The following is a 19571-nucleotide window of genomic DNA, read 5'->3' on the forward strand; positions in this document are numbered from 1 at the left end:
ACTGAGTAAATGGAAGGGATTTAAAAGCAGTTTTGCTTCAAATATAAGACCACAGAAATAAAGACAGGCTCCAGATATTTCACTTCAGAATGAGATTTCTGTACAGAAACTTGATGCAATAGGAGTTAAAAATGCTCTTACCGAACATCCCTGGCAATGACAACTAGGCGTTTGGTTACAAGGAAAGGACTCACTCTGCGGCTGAATTTCAATTGAGTCCTTCTGCGTTGTGGCTAATTTTCTACTGTTTTAAAAGGATAGAAAGACACAGTTGGAAAAAGAGAGGCAAGCTACAAAGAAGTAAGGGCAATACATATGCTGGTATTACAATATAAGGAGGTAAATTAGCCACAGACAGGTCAATCTGAGTTGGCAAGTTGATTCTGACAATGACTGGTTTGGGCCCCAGCTCAAGGCCCCAGTCTGGACCCTTCTCCCTCCATGACTAGTCCTTCGCAAACTAGGAGTTGATGGCCTATCTTACCTTGTTACAATGATACTGGTCAAGGAAGCTGGTCTCAAGATCCCATGAAAGGCTAGAAGAGAAAGAAGGACTTGGAGGAAAACAACACTGGTAGGAAGTGGTAAAGAAAGATATGAGAAGAAATACAAATGCTCATGTTGTGTCCCATTGGAGTCCCTGGCAACCCAGAGATGTTGACATGTGCTTACTCTGCCTTCCGAGGAACTGAAGCTCCACAATGCTCTACTTGTAATCCTCCTCTTTTAAGCATTCTCCTTTTAAAGGACACAGCTCTTCATTACTTCACTCATTAGTTAAATTTAATTTCTAGTAAATTAATGTTCACTTCTTGATTTCAAGTCTTATCCTTTTCTTGCTTAGTAGACATGACTTAAACACTACCCTTGAATTGCAATAAAAATCTCCCTTCTTTAGAATAAAGCAGTCTTGTCTGTTCCTTTCCTGACCCTTCCTGCTACCCTTTTCACTTACAGCGTAACATAACACTGCACGGACTTCCACTGGTTCATTTCACAACTGTGGACAGATAGGTAGGCCCTCCTGTGATCTCCCTTGTGGCACTACATCCACTTCTCCTATGCAAAAAGAAGTGAAAAGCAAAGCCTTTGGCATATACAGGCAGTGGGGAGAATGCTCTAACTCCTCTCCAGGCTATCCCTGAGCAGCACAGCTTCTGGGGTAGGGAAGTAAACCAAAACATACTGCACTCTCAAGTTCTGCCATTTAAAACTTACCAACCACCAGCATGCTGGATCAGGAGACTCTTTTGGGTAATTTTTTTTCTTGAAATCTTGTGCTATTATTTAAGGCACAGCTACAAAACCAAATAAATAAAGCAACCGAGACCAGTAAGAGTCTTTAAAGAAAATATTTCAAATTAACATTACAGAAAGATATTGCAAAGAGCAAAATTTTCTATCAGCAACATATTTACAATGGCATGACATACAAACTAATTATATATTCACATCTGAATTACCTGATATATACATCTGCAAGCGTCACTCATTTTACACTGAATTTATTAAAAAAACCTTCTATGAAGAGTCTATTCTTTATTTAGTCACAAAATCTATGTCTGTAGTAACTCCAACACAAAATTACTTCAAATTTCACCAGTGTCACTAAACAGAGTCTAACCCAAACACTTTTCTCTTTCTTTTTAATCTATTCAACTGAGAGAAATGGAGGTGCAATGGTTTAGGTTTTTTAATCCCAAAGTGGATTATACAAACAAAGATTTCATCAAAGTTTTGTTATAACAAGCCTAGCATTACTGCTTATATCGTATTATTAAGGTAAGCATTCTTCAAAGAACTGTATGATTGGAATCTCTTCCAGATACATAGTGACATGTTATTTACTGGCTGCAGTGAGAAAAGTCAAAAATGAAAACAAAAATACAAACACTCTTTTTTTTTTTCTCTTGTCTTTATTGATTTAGACTTCAGAGCTACAGCCAAAAATAGTGTATCTGTAAAAAATTACCACACATACTATCAGTACAACATCATTGCATGTCTAGAATTGTAAGCACTTGACAAATTGCAAAGAGAACATTCAATCTAACATTTTGGCAATGTAGCCCATGAATAGGGAATAAAGGGAGAAGGATTTTTTACTTTATTTTTTACTGCAAAAAGAAGTATTTCTGAACCAGAATGAAAAGCCTCTGTTAAAAAATTAATTCCAGCCGCTGTGGAATGCTCATTCAAGACATCAACATACATTGCTGGAAACTTTGCATGGAATGTCGAATGGTACACAGAAGCTACAATTCTGCTACAAGTACAATGCCGTCTTCAGCACTTTGTATGCCATTGACATGGTCACTGCATACCCAACTGCCCAAGATAAACCTCTGCTGGGCTGGGGAAGAGGGATTAAGTATGCAAAACTGTGAGTGATCCTGGCCCCAGCGAAGATCCTGAAATGCAGCAAGGCTGTGTACAGGTCAGGGCCACTAAGAGCATACAGCAGTCCAATGCCAAGAAATGGAACAATATTTTCAAGGTCATTCAGATGGCCTCTGGGGAAAGAAGCAAAGTTAGTTTACGGTGTTACATTTTGTTGAATAAACCACTGAAAGCGTCATTATTTTTCAGCATTTTCAGACTGTGCTACTATTTTAAAGCCCTAAGACAACTGCTGGCTTCCTCTTCAGCCGAGACTTGATTCAGCTACAGAAATTATTTTGGTATGTTCACCTGACATCGCTCTGGTCTCTCTTGCCACACACAACATTTTTAAGCTTCTGATCTTCTGTGTGAAAGGTCTTAGTTTTTCCCTGGGATCTTGGTAATATTAGGGATTTATATAAAGTATATAAGCTCACCTGGGTGTGCAAGAATGCAAAGAAGTGCAGGGAAAAAGACAGATATCTGCAATTTTCTTGCAGCCTCTCTCAACTGAACATCAGTTAACTGGATAACTGTGACTGCAACTACTAGACTTCATGGAACAGATGAGACGGTCTACTCCAATTCCATAAACTCAGTTTGTAGCGCCCACAAAGAAAACATGAAACATCCTATATATGAAACATTCTATCAAATCTTCATGAAGTTCACTCATCTTGAAGAATGTTATTTTTGAGGATCTAACAACAGGTGTGACAGTTATGCTTTTGGTTCATTTTCTTCACTACTAAGCACTAAAATAGCTGAAAAATGTTTGAAATAATGAAACCATAATATAATTTACTACAAACTCACTGAGACTGAACTCCAGATCTTGAAGTATTCTTTCACCTCTTCCTAAATCTTCCCTACTCCCTTTATGTCTTTAGATGAATTATACCTTCAGCCAAATTGACTGATTGAAACAACCTCTAAGCCTTACTAATTACATCTAATTTCACAGCCAACTAGCATCAGAATACGGTGCTGTTTTGCAGCTGCTTTCTGAACTCATTTATCATTAAAAGGAAACATATCCCACAGACTCTGTTTTCCCCCAGAAAAAGTACACTGAAGAAAGCAATGTCTTTTCAAAACCTATAAGCAAAACAAATTCTAGTCACTTATACAGTGACAGAAGCCATGCTGAATCTGTGTGGCATTATCTGTTGCCACAAAGTTTGCAAAAGAAAATATAATAAACTTCAATTAAGAACCACTGTTGGGAGTAAAAAATGGATGCTACAATGCCAATGGAGCATCTAGAACCAAGCTGACTTACTAGGTTTGGGGAATTCTGAACAGCTCTGCAAAACAGCAACATGGGATTTTTTATGTGTTTTTAAAGCCTGTGTAAGTGATAGCATGAGGTGGTTGTCATTTGTTTAACGTTAAGTGAATAGGGCATTTGATTGTAAAGTTAGTATCAACCTAGTTGTCCTTCTAGAATTTACAAATAGAAAGGAATTACTCCTCATCAAAAAGTGTCCATTTTTATGTAACAATCAGCAAATTAAACAACTAACAACTCCCTGAACCACTCAGGGGAGAAAAGGATGGCTCAGATTATCTTTACAACCCACTGAGATTAGACTCTTCTTTCTGAGATTTTAATCCAGAAGAGATATAAAGAAATAGACGAGCCGCCACGGAACCACAGTCATCTACATTTGCAAGGATGCGCTGTTTTGCAATCAGAGCTGACACTTATTTTCAAGATCTTCCCTAAAGGTGACTTAAATGAGATCGGTTCATTCACATTCAAGTTTTTGGCATAAAAATTACCTATAGCAAATAAAATTGTTAGCCTCATTAGGCAACAATGATATGGAAAGCATTCCATTAAAGCTTTCCTTGTTAGCACAGGTATATCAATCAGCATCTCTAAAGTTACGATTTGGGTAACTGAAAATTTTGCCATCGGCTAAATAAAATTAAATAAGCTGCAATATTCAGCTCACTGAAATACAGCTTACATTCTGCCATGAGTTTTGCAAAAAAAAAACCCCTCATACACCACATATTGCACACTGCTGTACTATTAATAGCATTCATCCAGAAGGCTGGTCAACTTTCCTGTACAACTGACACATCAGTGAGTAATCTCGTTTCAGTCCAGCAAAAAGAGCACAGGCTTTGCCTCTCACTCAAGAAAGATTCGCCAGATTAACAATCTCATTACAGCTCTGGAGTTCCATGACTTTAACACAGTTTTACTACTCTTCCCTCTGTTATTCACTCGACACTTCAGGAAAACATGAAACTATAGCAAGTGGTGTTCAAATCTTAGAAGGCTGATTCACACTTAACGTATACTGCTTCATACGAAGTCAACTTCTGGTCATATTTTACAATCTTCGCCCATGCATACAGAATAGCATCCAAGAGCTGTTTTATATATAAATATATATACATATTTACATATTTATATACGTATATATTTTATAGCCAGACAATAATGTATTATTTTTAGTATGCTGCCCATTTGAATGTGGAATGATGTGTTCAATTAGACAAACTGATGTATTAGACTATCACATAAAGTAAATCATACACTGTCATACAAAGGCTTGCCAAAGAACACAGGGTGAATTTAATTCCTTGATTCCTTGATCATTCTGTGATTTAAAATAATATTTAGAGACTCCTATGCATTACCTGCGCACACGTTCGACGTCAGGATCAGTCCGCAGATATTTTTTGGCACTCTCGCCTTTTCCAAAGGATGCTGTATCTTCTGGGTTGGCAAATGCCTATTTCAAACATAAACACGTAAGAGATGTCAGAAAGCAGAATGTTTTTTCTAGACAAGGCAGCTTGCTATAACGGTTGCTCTTTTTACTAATGCCTCTATAACCTCACATAACTTACCTGAAGTTAAAGGCATGGGAAATAACATATTGTTTACTGCATTACTATTTTCTTGAGCCTAGCCTGTACATAACTTTTGTGCTGGCAAATTAATGTAATGTAATTTATGCATGTAGATAAAGCCTTCTTGTACGATGGACAAGCACGGCAGATGACTGATACTTAGCCTGAAGTAATGCCAGTGTGCCGAAGGAACATAAGAACCTGAAAGGTAGCGCTACTACCTGTACTGCCTAGGTGTCTTTTTCACAATTCTTGACAAATTATCTGAAAGTTCATTTGGATTCCTTCCTTCTTCAGCAGTCTACACAGCAATAGTATCTTCATCTATGTCTAAATAAGTTTCTTCCTTTCCTCTCAGGTACAAATTTTTTCCACTTACATGGCCCACTATTACCTCCAATTACTGTGGAGACTGCAGCAGATCTCTCCTTGCTGACACATGGTAACACACATGTTCTGCAGACCATTCATGTTTTGCTGGCTTAAAAAGAGAAAACCTCCTGATTTTAGGAGAGCTACATGATAGCTTTCTGAAACAGCCTTGATCCCTTTCTGTGAAACGTCCTTGGTCTAAAAATTCTGATTTCTAAAAATTTGTCATAATAAAACCAAGTACTGCAAATTAACAAAGGTCCTATTGTCACCTGCATATATATGAATCACAATAGGGTATGAGCACTAATACAGGATTCCATTAGATCTACATACAGGACCAGTACAGCTGACGTGCTTCCACAAGAGCAAAAGGAAGCAAGGTTATGACGCAGACATCCAGATACAATTTTGAATGTATAGGACAGCTTGTGTGGTCTACTATAATCAATCTTCAGCTGTGCCAAAGACCTAGAGCCACCAGAAACCAGCAGCAGGTCAAATGCTGTGCTATTAGGACTTCATGAACAACAGAACAGTTCAGCTCGGTTCTCTGGCACACAGCAGGAACAAACAGCAGAATTTCAAATCAAGAAATGCAACAAAATCCTTGAAGCATACACCGTCTTGCAGAAGCAGATGGGAAGGGAAGGGAAGGGAAGGGAAGGGAAGGGAAGGGAAGGGAAGGGAAGGGAAGGGAAGGGAAGGGAAGGGAAGGGAAGGGAAGGGAAGGGAAGGGAAGGGAAGGGAAGGGAAGGGAAGGGAAGGGAAGGGAAGGGAAGGGAAGGGAAGGGAAGGGAAGGGAAGGGAAGGGAAGGGAAGGGAAGGGAAGGGAAGGGAAGGGAAGGGAAGGGAAGGGAAGGGAAGGGAAGGGAAGGGAAGGGAAGGGAAGGGAAGGGAAGGGAAGGGAAGGGAAGAACTGTGACATCTCTGTATTTCAATACAAATTTCAAACTGTTCTACAAGACAGTGTTCCAAATTTCTTACCTTTCTTGTGACTCTGAAGTATGCTGTCATAGGACTCATGAGCATCATTTTTACAAGAACAATAGTTGCATAAGTTGCATAAGCCTGGAAGACTTCATTGTCAATTAACTGGGTCAATTTAGCCATTTCTCTACTCTCAGTGATAACCTTTAAAAAAACATTGAAGTTAGGCTAACATCATAGTAATCCAAAGTCCTAACAAAAAGATTGTCAGAATAGCTCATTTTTTTATGATATACTAACATACTATACTGTTTAAAGAGGAAAAGTAGTATTGCCTTTTTTTTTTTTGGTGGAATTACACAATTAAAATCACATTTAAACTTTCCAACTAACTTGTATCTTCCCACTCAGCAACAATTTGTGATCAAACCAAGTTAAAGATACATATTTCTCCTTTGAGACCTTGTTCTTAAAAATTGCTTTTAGCATGATTCACAGGCAAAGACTAAGTTGTAATGACAAAAAGCAGAGAACCATTTATGCTTTTACCATGGCAGGTTTAAGTTAATGAACTCTCTAATTAGACCATAGCAAACCTACAGTCCTATGGAGGTGGTACCTTTTTATCAACAACATAAAGTTAAGAATGTGATAAGGACTGAATACATGTAAAACAAAAAACATGCCCCCTCGCACATTCAATTTGTGTTCTGCACAGAGCACGGCTTTTGCCTCACCGAGTGATTTGATCATGAGCTTAGCAAGTAGGAACCCTTACAACTAGTGTGTCTTAGCAACTCAAGACTGTAACTTTTTGTTATAGTTAACTTTGTTATTTTCTATAATTTTAACAATAGCAATAAAAAAGTTAATATTAACTTGATTACAGATCTAACAATCTCTGATCTAGCTTTCAGCATGGAGGCACTGCGAACTCTAACCAGATCTGGATAAGCCAAGAGCAGTAGAAGACTCTTGCGCTGAAGGCACCTCATTGCTGGGGAGGTGGGCACGACAGAAGTCAGCAGCTCTTTGTTCAGCAAAACAAATCTAGCCTTGCCTGGCCCTTTCTGGCTTTAGTGATGATTTTGCTCTCTCTTTTAATCCTTTCCCAACCAGTGCTTAGGTCACCAGGCCAAGCACTGGGTCTAGGGATTCTGAGAAATTCAGTGCAAGTTTCCTTCCTCTTACTTCACAGTACAGCGATTCTCCAGACAGTGAGCAATTGGGCAAAGATTTTCTCAGAAGTTTATACAGAACCCCCATAGCTTCACACAACAGAAAGAAAGAAAATCCGTGGCTTCAGAGTGGTTCTCCTTGCTGGATTTTAAAGCCATTCTGAAAACACACCCAAGAACCATGCAAAATCATGAGAAATTGTGTCTCTGCGTGCTTCCCACTGTAACTACACTACATTTATCCATTGTCCCTGCTGCATGACTGCCCTTTCCAAACTCTCATAAGGACCTAGCCTTGCCTTCATCACAAAAAGGAAAAATCAAAACCTCACCAAAGACAAAGAACTCATAGTTTTACTACTAGAAATTCCAAAATAAACCCTACATACTAAAACAGCCCAGGGCTTCAAGGAATATACTTACTAAGACCAGCCTGATTTGCCAAGGTAATAGCTCTCTGTGATGCAAATGCAAAACCTGGGGCTAGTAAGCCTGGAATGGGCTACACAGGGAACTGGTTGAGTGACCAACCCTGGAGGTACTTAAAAGATAGGTAGACAAAGTGCTCAGGGATATGGTTTAGCAATGGTCAGATACGGTTGGACTTGATCTCAAAGGTCTTTTCCAATCAAACGATTCTAGGAAACTATAAATTCTATAAGCACACAAGTCTAGATCTCACGTGAAGGGTCTTAAAAGGAAAATGGGTAAAGAGCTGTTGGCTGCCGAGCCCTTGGTGGGAACACAGCCACACTAACCCTCCTATCACGTCTGACTTTGCCCCAGTGCTGGCTGACTGTGCAGCTCTAATCAGCACTATCAGCACTGGGGCGGCCTTCTTTTTGTTTGTTAAAACGTGACTTTTGACTTCTACACCGCTGTTAAAAGCTGTATTTTATCATATAACCATAGAATGGTTTGGGTTGGAAGGGGCCTTAAAGAGCACCCAGTTCCAACTCTGCTGACACTGGCAGGTACACTGTGGGAGCAACACCAAGTATATGGAAGATTAATTGGAAGTAAGATAAAGCATGGAGCTGCTACCAAGCATATCAGAATAAACGTGACTAAAAGACCAGGTGCTCCGAACAAGAATCTTGAGTATGTGAGACAGCCAGGCTGGAAAAACCCGCCTGGGAAGAAGAGTGTGGGTGTGAAATAGAGAAAACAAAATATCCTGTTTGTCTCCTTAGTTCGGGAACCGAATATCTACTTGAAAGAAAGAAGCCTGTGTACTTTCTTAATTTGCCTCCAGCATGCCGTGCTGATTAACAGGATACAGTTAAGAGAAAGCTGCCAGGTCTGAGGTCGCCTCCTTCACCACCACAGGAACAGGCTGCTCAGGGCCCCATCCAACCCGGCCTTGAGCACCTCCAGGGACTGGGGATACACAGCCTGTGCCAGCCGCGTTCTGCGCGTTCCCCACCGCCTTCACTCGCCACAAACCCGCTCGGTTGGGCTGCGGCGGCCCCGCCTCGCCCCATCGCCGCTTTCGCTTCGCCCTTCCCGGCAAAGCCCCGTCCCACGGCTAAGCCGTGAACCCCCCCCCCCCCGCACCCCCAGCGGCCCCTAAGGCAGAGCCCCTCGCCGCAGGCCCCCCCCTCTCCCCCCCCGTTCTTCTCCCGCCCCGCAGCACCCACGCACCTCACCCGCGTCCCACTCGCACCGCCAGCCCCGCGCCGCCCGCTCCGCCCACGGCACCGCCTCGAGCCGCGGGGGCGGGACCTGCCGCGGGGGCAGCGCGGGGCCGCAGAGGGCGGTGCAGGGGGGAAGGGGAGAGAGGGAGAGAAAGAAACGGGTGGAACGTCTCTATTTCAGGGAGAGCGGGGTTTGAGGCCAGGCCCTGGCAAAGGGTACCTGGGAGGAAAAAAGAAGAAAAAAAGAAAGGAAAAAAAAAAAGATAAAGAAATAAAAAAGAAACGTGGTGGCTTCACCCAGGGAGAGCAGGGTTTGAGCCCAGGCCCCAGCAAAAGTTACCTGGGAGGAAAAAAGAAGAAAAAAAAGAAAGGGGAAAAAAAAAAAGATAAAGAAATAAAAAAGAAATGTGATGGCTTTGCCCAGGAAGAGCAGGGTTTGAGTCCACACTCCAGCAAAGGGTACCTGAGAGGAAAAAAATAAAGGGGGGTAAAAAGGAAGAAAATGAGAAAAAGAAACAAAACCCAAGCATAGTAGCTTCACCCAGGGAGAGCAGGGTTCAGGTCCAGAGCCCAGCAAAGGTTACCTGGGAGGAAAATAGAAGGAAAAAAGAAAGGAAAAAAAAAAGATAAATAAAAAAGAAACGTGGTGGCTTCACCCAGGGAGAGCAGGGTTTGAGCCCACACTCCAGCAAAGGGTACCTGAGAGGAAAAAAAAAAAAAAAACAAAAAGGGTAAAAAGGAAGAAAATGAGAAAAAGAAACAAAACCGAAGCATAGTAGCTTCACCCAGGGAGAGCAGGGTTCAGGTCCAGAGCCCAGCAAAGGTTAGCTGGGAGGAAAATAGAAGGAAAAAAGAAAGGGGGGAAAAAAATACAAAAGAGAACAAGAAAAAAGAAACAAAAAAGGAATGTGGTGGCTTTGCCCTTGGAGAGAAGGGTTCAGGCACAGATCCCAGTAAAGGTTACCTGGGAGGAAAATAGAAGGAAAAAAAGAAAGGGAAAAAAAAAGAAAATGAAACAAAAAAGAAACTTGGTGGCTTCACCCAGGGAGAGCGGAGTTCAGGCCCAGAGCCCAGCAAAGGTTACCTGGGAGGAAAATAGAAGGAAAAAAGAGAAAAAAGAAGGAAAAAAAGGAAAGCGAGAAAGAAGAAAAAAAAAAGGAACATGGTGGCTTTGCCCAGGGAGAGCAGGGTTTGGGCACAGACCCAAGCAGAGGTAACCTGGGAGGAAAAAAAGAAGGAAAAAGGAAGAAAAACCCACAAGAAGACAAGTAAAAGAAACAAAAAAATGAACGCAGTGGCTTTGCCCTTGGAGGGCAGGGTTGGGGCACAGACCCCAGCAAAGGTTACCTGGGAGGAAGAAAGAAGGAAAAAAAGAAAGGGAAAAAAAATAGGAGAAAGAAATAAAAAAGAAACGTGGTGGCGTTACCCAGGGAGAGCAGGGTTGGGGCACAGACCCCAGCAAAGGGTACCTGGAAGGAAAATAGAAGGAAAAAATAAAGGAAAATTTAAAAAAAAAAGGAGAAGGAAAGAAAAAAGAAACTTGGTGGTTTCTCTGAGGGAGAGGGGGCTCTGGCCCAGAGCCCAGAAAAGGTTACCTGGGAGGAAAAAAAATGGGGGAGGGGGAAAAGAAAGAAAACAAGAAAAAGAAACAAAATAAGAAATGTGGTGGCTTAGCCCAGGGAGAGCAGGGTTTGGGCCCAGACCCTGGCAAAAGTTACCTGGAAGGAAAAAAGAAGGAAAAAGGAAGGGGGAAAAAAAAAGAAAAAAAAAAAAAGAAACATGGTGGCTTAGCCCAGGGAGAGTGGGGTGTAGGCCCAGACCCCAGCAAAAGAGAAAGAAATAAAAAGGAAACTTGGTTGCTTCACACAGGGGGAGCACAGTTCAGGCCCAGACCCCAGCAAACGTTACCTGGGAAGAAAAAAGAAGGAAAAAGGAAATGAAAAACAAAAAGAAAACAAGATAAAGAAACAAAAGAGGAATGTGGCGGCTTTGCCCAGAGAGAACAGGGTTGGGGCACAGACCGCAGCAAGGGTTACCTGTGAGGAAAAAAAGAAGGAAAAAAGTAAGGGGAAAAAAAACAAGAAGGAAACAAAAAAGAAATTTGGTGGCTTCACCCAGGGAGAGCAGGGTTCAGGCCCAGAGCCCAGCAAAGGTTACCTGGGAGGAAAAAAGACAAGGGTAAAAAGGAAGAAAATGAGAAAAAGAAACAAAAAACAAACGTAGCAGCTTCACCCAGGGAGAGCAGGGTTCAGGTCCAGAGCCCAGTAAGCCTCACATGGTAGGAAAAAAGAGGGAAAAAAGAAAACAAAAGAGAAGGAAAAAAGAAACGTGGTGGCTTCGCACAGGAAGAGCAGGGTTCAGGTCCAGACCTCAGCAGATGTTACCTGAAAGGAAAAAAGAAAAAGGAAAAAAAAAAAGAAAGAAAACAAAAGAGAGGGAAAAAAAAGAAAACAAAAGAGAAGGAAAAAAGAAACGTGGTGGCTTTGCCCAGGAAGAGCAGAGTTTGAGCCCACACTCCAGCAAAGGGTACCTGGGAGGAAAAAAGACAAGGGTAAAAAGGAAGAAAATGAGAAAAAGAAAACAAACAAAGGAAAAAAGAAAAAGGAAAAAAAAAAAAAGAAAACAAGAAAAAGAAACAAAAAAAGGAACATGGTGGCTTTGCCCAGGGAGAGCAGGATTGGGGCACAGACACCAGCAAAGGTTACCTGGGACAAAAGAAATTAAAAAAAAAAGGGAAGAAAAGAAGAAAAAGAAATAAATAAGGAATGTGTTGTCTTTGCCCAGGGAGAGCAGAGTTGGGGCACAGACTCCAGCAAGTGTCACCAGGGAGGAAAAAAGAAGGAAAAAAGAACGGAAGCAAAAGGAAAACAAGAGGGACAAAAACAAAAAAAGAAACATGGTGACTTAGCCCAGGGAGAGCGGGGTTCAGGCCCAGAGCCCGGCAAAGGTTACCTGGGAGGAAAAATGAAGGGAAGGGAAAGAAGGAAAAAGAAAAAAAAAAAAAGAAATAAAAAAGAATTGTGGTGGCTTAGCCCAGGGAGAGCAGGGTTGAGGCCCAGATCCTAGCAAAAGTTACCTGGGATGAAAATAGGAGGAAAAAAGAAAGAAAAAAAAATGAGAAAGAAATAAAAAAGAAACTTAGTGGCTTTGCTCAGGGAGAGGAGGCTCTGGCCAGACCCCAGGAAAGGTTACCTGTGAGGAAAAGAAAAAAGGGGAAAAAGAAAGAAAACAAGAAAAATAAAATAAAAAGAAATGTAGTAGCTTCACCCAGGGAGAGCAGGGTTCAGGTCCAGACCTGAGTAAGCCTCACATGGGAGTTAAAAAAGAAAGGAAAAAAATGAAACCAAAAGAAAGAAAAAAAAGCATAACAAAAAAATAACAAAAAAGAAACATGGTGGCTTCACCCACAGAGAGCAGGGTTCAGGCCGGACCCCAGCAATCGTTACCTGTGAGGGAAAAAAAAAGCAAAGAAGAAACAAAAAGGGAACGTGATGCCTTTGCCCAGAGAGAGCCGGATTCTGGCTAAAACCCCAGCAGATGTTACCTGGGAGGAAAAAAGAAGGAAAAAGGAAAAAAAAAAAAAAAGAAAACAAGAAAAAGAAACAAAAAAGAAAAGGGTGTCTTCGCCCAGGGAGAGTAGGGTTCAAGCCCAGACCCCAGTAAATGTTACCTGGGAGGAAAACAGAAAGGAAAAAAGAAGCAAAAATTCCTTCTGTTTCAATCAATATGCATCATGTTGCTTTGCAAAATGTAACAGAAATAAAAGAACTTTATGGCTGGCCACGGACTTGTAGCTACCAGTGCATTAGAATGTAATGAAAGAAGGAAACCTAAAATACAAGCTTCCTGCTGCTTCTTCAGAGAAAATTATGCTATTCCCACAGCACTCCTGCTTGAAACCAGAGCAAAGCTTGTGTCTAAGCAGCTCATGATAAACAAGACTGAAGATGTCTTTTCAGTCCCAGGAGTGAAGATGTTCCTTCAAGACTGAAGGTGTCTCTGCCCATGGCAGGGGGATTCTCTTTATGGTCTCTTCCAACCCAAGCCATTCTATGATTCTGTGATAGACAAATGCACTCAGGTGCCCAGTAAAGATTTCAGAAATAATCCTAAAGCTGTGTACAAAGTCAGAAAGGGAAGCAATTTTTAAAGCTGTATGATTATGGAAAAACTAGTCTTAGGTACATATATTCAGTGTTCATTGATGTTACTTCTGTGTTTCACGTCATGTTGAATACATGTGTGTACAGACATTTGTGACTCTTCTTATTAATGATCAAACAGGGCAAAACTCATTTAAGCAAGGACTGTAGTATCAGAAATTATTTTAAACAAAGTAGAGGCTCGGTTCAACAACCTTTGTTCTCACTAAGGACACAGCAAAAAGTATTTCTACCAAAGTCGACAAAACAGCTCATGAGTATGAATCCATCCCAGAGAATGGATTTTTTATTTAAAAAAAAAAAAAAAAGTGAAGCATTTCTTCAGCTCAGGTTTTGTGTCAAGGCAGGAATGGTATCTTCATAAAATTTTGTGTAGCACTTAATACATAATAAGATCTCAATCACATAATGTAATTAGTACTAGCACAATAAAACTACAGTTATTTTCTATTACCACATTTTTTTTGTTCAGCATTGTAATCTTCATCCAAAGCTAGTTTAAAAAGGAAGTAAACCTATTAAGTTAACAGAGTTAAACTAGACTTGCATTATTGTACTTGAGAAGAAAAGCTTGTAATTTATTTATACACATTTCTCAGAACAAGACTTGGAAATACCAGAAAGCCAGAAGAAAGGCCATTTTCATTAATTGTAGATAGGATATAAAGCAGAAATGCAGCTAGAAATTCTACAAAAAAAAAAACATGCTTTCCTTTGGATTTTATATTCTTGTTTTACAGGTACTAGAAATCTAGGTTGATTTATGTGACCTTAAAAAACACTTCTGAATTTGGGAAAGTTTATATGTTCTGAGTCTTGGAATTTTGATGCCAACACCGTATTAATTTTTTCTTACCATCATTGAATTCCCTTGATTCTGAGTTAGGTAGAGAAAGAAGGCATGAGCAAGAGTGGAGAACGAAAAAAGAAGTGAAAAGAGGAGGGACGGAAGAAGGAAGTGGGGGGAAGGAAAAAAGAAGTAAGAAAAATAAGAAAAAGAAAATATAGGGAAAAAGAAAAATAGAGAAAAAAAATAGAAAAAAGAGAAAAGTAAAATGTTAAAGAAAAAGAAAAAAGAGAAGGGGAGGAGAAGAAAGGGAGAAGGGGAAAAGGAAAAAGAAAAGAAAAAATCGAAAAGGGAAGAAAAGGGAAGAGAAAAGAGGAAAAAAGATATTTCAACAAAGAAATATAAAAGGAAATAAGAGAAAAGATGAAAAAAGAAAAGGAGAAAAGAGAAAAATAAAAGGGAAAGACAGGAAGGAAGGAAGGAAGGGAGGGAGGGAGGGAGGAAGGGAGGGAAAGAAATGAGAAGGCAGTATTTCTTTTAGACTTTGAAACACTTAAAAGTGAGTGGAAGAGGAGTCTGGGTAGAGTGCAAAACTGGGGCCGTCATCAGTAAAGCAGAAGTGAACTTGGGCTCAAGGTCTATTTTCTTCTCAAAGTTCAGTAGCAGCATAAAGTGCCTGTAGAACATTTGAAAACTGCTGTGATCTAAGTGAGGTTAGATACATAACTGTGGTGATAGTTGCTCCTGAGGGGCCCATTCTCACAGTCCTTACTCATGTGAATTGTCCCTTTGCTGCTAATAGGATTACTTCTGTAAATCAGGGATGCTATACCAGCCCCATGCCCAGGGTTATACTGATCATGAAAGGCTTGATCTTGCAAACCACATTGATGTGAACAACCCTTTTTCATGACAATTTTCCCATTGACTTGAAGAACTATCCATATAGCCAGAGACAGTAGAATCAGGACTCAAATTTAGGGTCAGCATAAAAGTAGGAATACAAAAGTTTTTCATTTAACCTCCAGGAAGGAATAGAAACTCCCCAAGAAGGCTAGATAAGTGCAATCATTCTCTTTTGGCTGCAGGGAAGGTGAGGGAGAGGCATGTATTGATCAGCCTTGTTCCATCCTGTCTTTCTCTATCTCCATTTATTCACCATATTAAGAGTGGTAAAGAAAGGACCAACAATACGTTTTCACCACACCTGAAGCTTCTGCTCACCATCCCCTTGCTAACATAAATTAGTTGTTTCCTCAAATAGCTCTGTAAAGCTAAGAAATTATGCCTCCTGCATTAAATCAACCAATGATTTACAGGGTGAAAAACTCTATAAACATTAAGATTCAGGCTATTTTTTAACTTAAAATCTGAAATACTGTTAGAGTGCCAAAAGGCAAGTGTTAAAAAGATGTTTAGCATAATGGACCAGAGTCAGTTTTTGCGCTACTTCATTAAAACCTACACCCTCTGGTTAGAAAGCACTTTTGCTATATCAAGTGTTGACACCTGTGTAATTTCACTGTGATTCACATGCTTCTGCTTCAGAAGATCTCAAACTGCTGTCTGGTTTCTCTGGGGACCTGCTTTAAAAGCAGCAGGAAAGGATCTGTCTTCAGTTAGGAATGCATCCTGATGGTTATAGCTCAGAGAAGTCTTCTTTGGCATAAGCTACCTTTTGGCCGAGTTTCTAATTCTAAAACAACTATGTCCAACCATCCATCTCTTTTATTCGCACCACTTATTTTGAGGACAGCAGTTCTCAGTAGTGCAATTTGAGGTGTTCTGGGTTTGTTTTGTTTTGTTTTTTAAATTTGGGTTGGTTGCTTATGAGAGGAAAACAGTAGTAACTAATTTAAGTCACCAGTCAGGATTGGTGGTGACTAACAAACAGTGAAAGGAGGAAATCTCCAAAAGGACAAGAATGGTTGTACCTACTGATTGTCCACTCAGTTTTACATCATGAATACTTCATTCAGAAATCCCACAAAGCTCATCAACTGGTCATTTAAAGAGACAATGAGTAAGGTTACCCTCTAAAGTTGCTTACTATCTGCCATCAGTTAGCACCATTGCTACCAGGGACATGCAAGACGGATACAAAGTCATCATGTGGACATCCAGCAGAAATACTCCAGCACGTGAAAAATACCTGTAGACTGTTGCCTTACTCAGCTTAATGTCTCAGCTGAGCAACAACTCAGAAAGGGATTGGCAGGCATATAGGCAAACCTTATCAGTAGCTCTATACATAAGCATATCATGGACCATTTTTTTGCCTTGATTCCTCTTTCAATGCATATAGATTCTGCAGCAACAGTCCGGCTTCTGAAAATGTGACTGCAGCAGAGAACTGGTTCTGCTACTGACAGTAATGCATATATGGTGAAGTATTTAAAGCTCCATGCTGTACTGAAGGGAAAAAGCCATTAATCTCAGTTTTTGTGATGCTATTGGATCTGTACAGTTGTTTTTATTAGGAAAGCAAAATATTTTATATCACTAAAGGCCATGAGAGATTTGATAGTAATGCTCAGATGTGCCAATAAAACAGATTTTGCAGAAACAGTAGTAAGTTGCTTTTAAACTAATCCAGTGAGAAGAGTTATTTGTTAAGCATTATTAAATACAGCTTGCAGAACAAAACCTGATCCTTTAAAACAACACAGAAGTAGCACAAAATTATTCATTATAAAAGCTGAAAGGTTATGAGGTTTCACAGATTGAATGGAAAGAAGACAAAGTATAGAGAGCAAAATTAGTTTTAAGACATAGAGGTTTAAATTATTAATAGAAGAGTCCGGTAAAGATAGGTTTTCTGTATTGTTGTACTATTGCCCTTCTCTAGAGGCACAAGAAAATTACAAAGCTGGAGACAAGACTGGAAGGGTTCATGCTACAGAAGGCTTACAGTTGGTTTAAGTGAGCTACTGAAAAGACAGACATGATAAAAAATATCAAGCAAGAAGTTGCCAAGGTATCTTTGCAGACAAGAGATTTCTAGAAGTAAACAACCAGAAGCTTTACAGATACCAGATATATCTGTAGACATACGGATGTGGTGTGTCTATAGACAAATAGGTAAAGTTATCAAATTAACTTTTAAAGTTACCCCAAATCACGCTATGAGATATTTATACTTCTGAGGATGTAGGTATTTATGTAAGGCAGTGAAAGTGCTAGGCCCAGGGCATTGAAGCAAGCTCATTTTTCCTCCAGGGTACTGTTCCGAACCTTTGGTCACTGTTAATCTTAACTGGATTCATATCAGGGTGGAATGTCAATAGGCTAAATGGTCTTGTCGCTCAGCATTAGTCATCTAAAATTGGAGTTTCTTAACACATTGTAGATGTATCAGTGATGGGATGTGAATAGAAAAGATACTGCGTGGCAGTTTGGAGGTGCTTATGAGAGCTGAAGGCAGGCAAGGAGAGGTGCACTCCTGCGCAGGTGGTTATTTTAGGGGAGTAACCATCTGGAAGAAAGAACTTAAGTGTTGCATGTAGGCAAGATATTGATCAGTAGTCCTGTCAGCTGGCATTTATCACTGTGGGTGGGATTCTGCAGAAGTACTAGATCAGAGGGTGCGGGGAGAGGAAACAGGTGCCTGAGCTTCTGGGTGTCTTTTGTCATCCCGCAGGAAACGAAGGCTAGAGGTCCCTCCCTTCAGCAATTCAGCTGCCTCCAACTCACAGCTTGGAAGAAGTTGTGTAATGAATGCAGAATGAATACATTCTGCTTCATGAGGAAAAGGTGCCCAAAGTGTGTTTGTCTGTGTTAAACTTGTGAGTTGTTCTTATGTAAGAGGCAAACTGTGTAGTCAGTGTGAGCCAAACATTGTTTTAAAAAATCAATTATCTGCAATTGTAGGGCCTACCCCAACAGTACCTCTGCAGTATGTAGTGACTTCCCAGGTAGCACGGTTATTTTTATTAGCAGCCTCCCCTCTCTATAATGAGCCAAGTTTAGAGTCAGCAAAATTACTTGGAATGAGCACATTGTATCCCCAGCAGGCCAACCAACCACAATTAAATTGTATTACCATACATTATGCTTTAAAGGCGATCCTTTACTGCAGTATATAAAAGGCTGTAAGGAGACACAGAGAAGGAAAGGGGAAGACAAACATTTCACATGCAATGGGTTAAAGTCCTCCCAATGTAAGTCCATTGACTTCAGTTGGCTAGGGATGAATATAGACAATTCAATATTTAACAATCAGCAACCTTTGCTTAGTTGGCAAGAAAAGGAACAATTTAAGGTCCAGAGACTTCTGTGTGCTTTTTCTATCTTTCTGAATCTTCGCTCTGTTGCAGTAGCTCTCTGCTAGCAGGAATGACACTCTGCAGGGTTAGCTATTGGGTATTTTCTGCTGTGGTGCAAGATTAGTCCTCGTGGTTTTATGGTGCAGCAGTAGACTTTAATAGCCACCTGAGACAATTATTCAGATACTGTATTGTGCGGTGAGATTGCTTTTGAACAGCTGCAGAAATACTTAGCAGAGACACACTCCCTAAAGCCCTAGGATGGGAAATAAAAAACAAACCACAGCAGCAAGACAAGGGTCTGTGTCTCACACTGTCTTTTAGTTTGTAAAAAATGGAATTAAGTGATTTAGAAGTTAATTGGAACATGCACCATTTTTCCTTTAGTGGCCCATATAACGCCCATTTTAGGCTTCACAGTCATATTCAGTCACTACCCAAACACAGATTCTTTTGGGGCAGAATTGTGACCCAGCGTATAGTGCTTTGCTAGGCAATTCTCATTAAAAAGATAAAGAGGTGACAAGGTAGGGATGCAATTATTCTTGGCAGTAGTGAAGATGTTCTTTGGTGCAATCCCATTTACAAAGAACATCACAAAATCATATGTTCCTGTGGTAGAAATGGTCAATCTACTTTCTCATATCTTCAGCCTTGCCATTCTGATGAGTACTATGCCTTAACAAAAACACCATCTCTTCCCGCTCCTCCCCCCTCCCCATCCCGGCCATGCCATTATAACCAGTCTTTCTCTGTTACAGTCTGTTGCAACTAATTAATTTTCCTGCCATTGCAATTCTAACTACCCCTGCTGAAAATCTTTTGACATTGTGGCTTTGCTTGACGCTTTCGGTTTTAAGTCTCACCATACAAAGGATATTCAGCTCCACTGTCTATTTAGCTTGAATAAAGAGGGCTCATAAACACATAAAATTTTATGGAATCTCTTAATAGCTCTCTGGTCATCAAATCTTGCCTCCAGC

General features: G+C 40.4%; 1 protein-coding gene across 1 annotated transcript; it reads right to left on the reverse strand.

The window, feature by feature from the left end:
• Positions 1-1333: 1333 nt before the first annotated feature.
• MGST1 (microsomal glutathione S-transferase 1) lies at positions 1334-9531 on the reverse strand. Its single transcript, XM_054056383.1, has 4 exons — positions 9381-9531; positions 6616-6762; positions 5041-5135; positions 1334-2513 (listed from the first exon to the last, which is right to left on the reverse strand). The coding sequence occupies exons 2-4, from the start codon at positions 6739-6741 to the stop codon at positions 2267-2269; spliced, it is 468 nt and encodes a 155-aa protein (XP_053912358.1). The 5' UTR covers positions 6742-6762; positions 9381-9531; the 3' UTR covers positions 1334-2266.
• Positions 9532-19571: the final 10040 nt, after the last annotated feature.

Source organism: Cuculus canorus, chromosome 1 (genome assembly GCF_017976375.1).
Source record: "Cuculus canorus isolate bCucCan1 chromosome 1, bCucCan1.pri, whole genome shotgun sequence".
Classification (NCBI taxonomy): domain Eukaryota; kingdom Metazoa; phylum Chordata; class Aves; order Cuculiformes; family Cuculidae; genus Cuculus; species Cuculus canorus.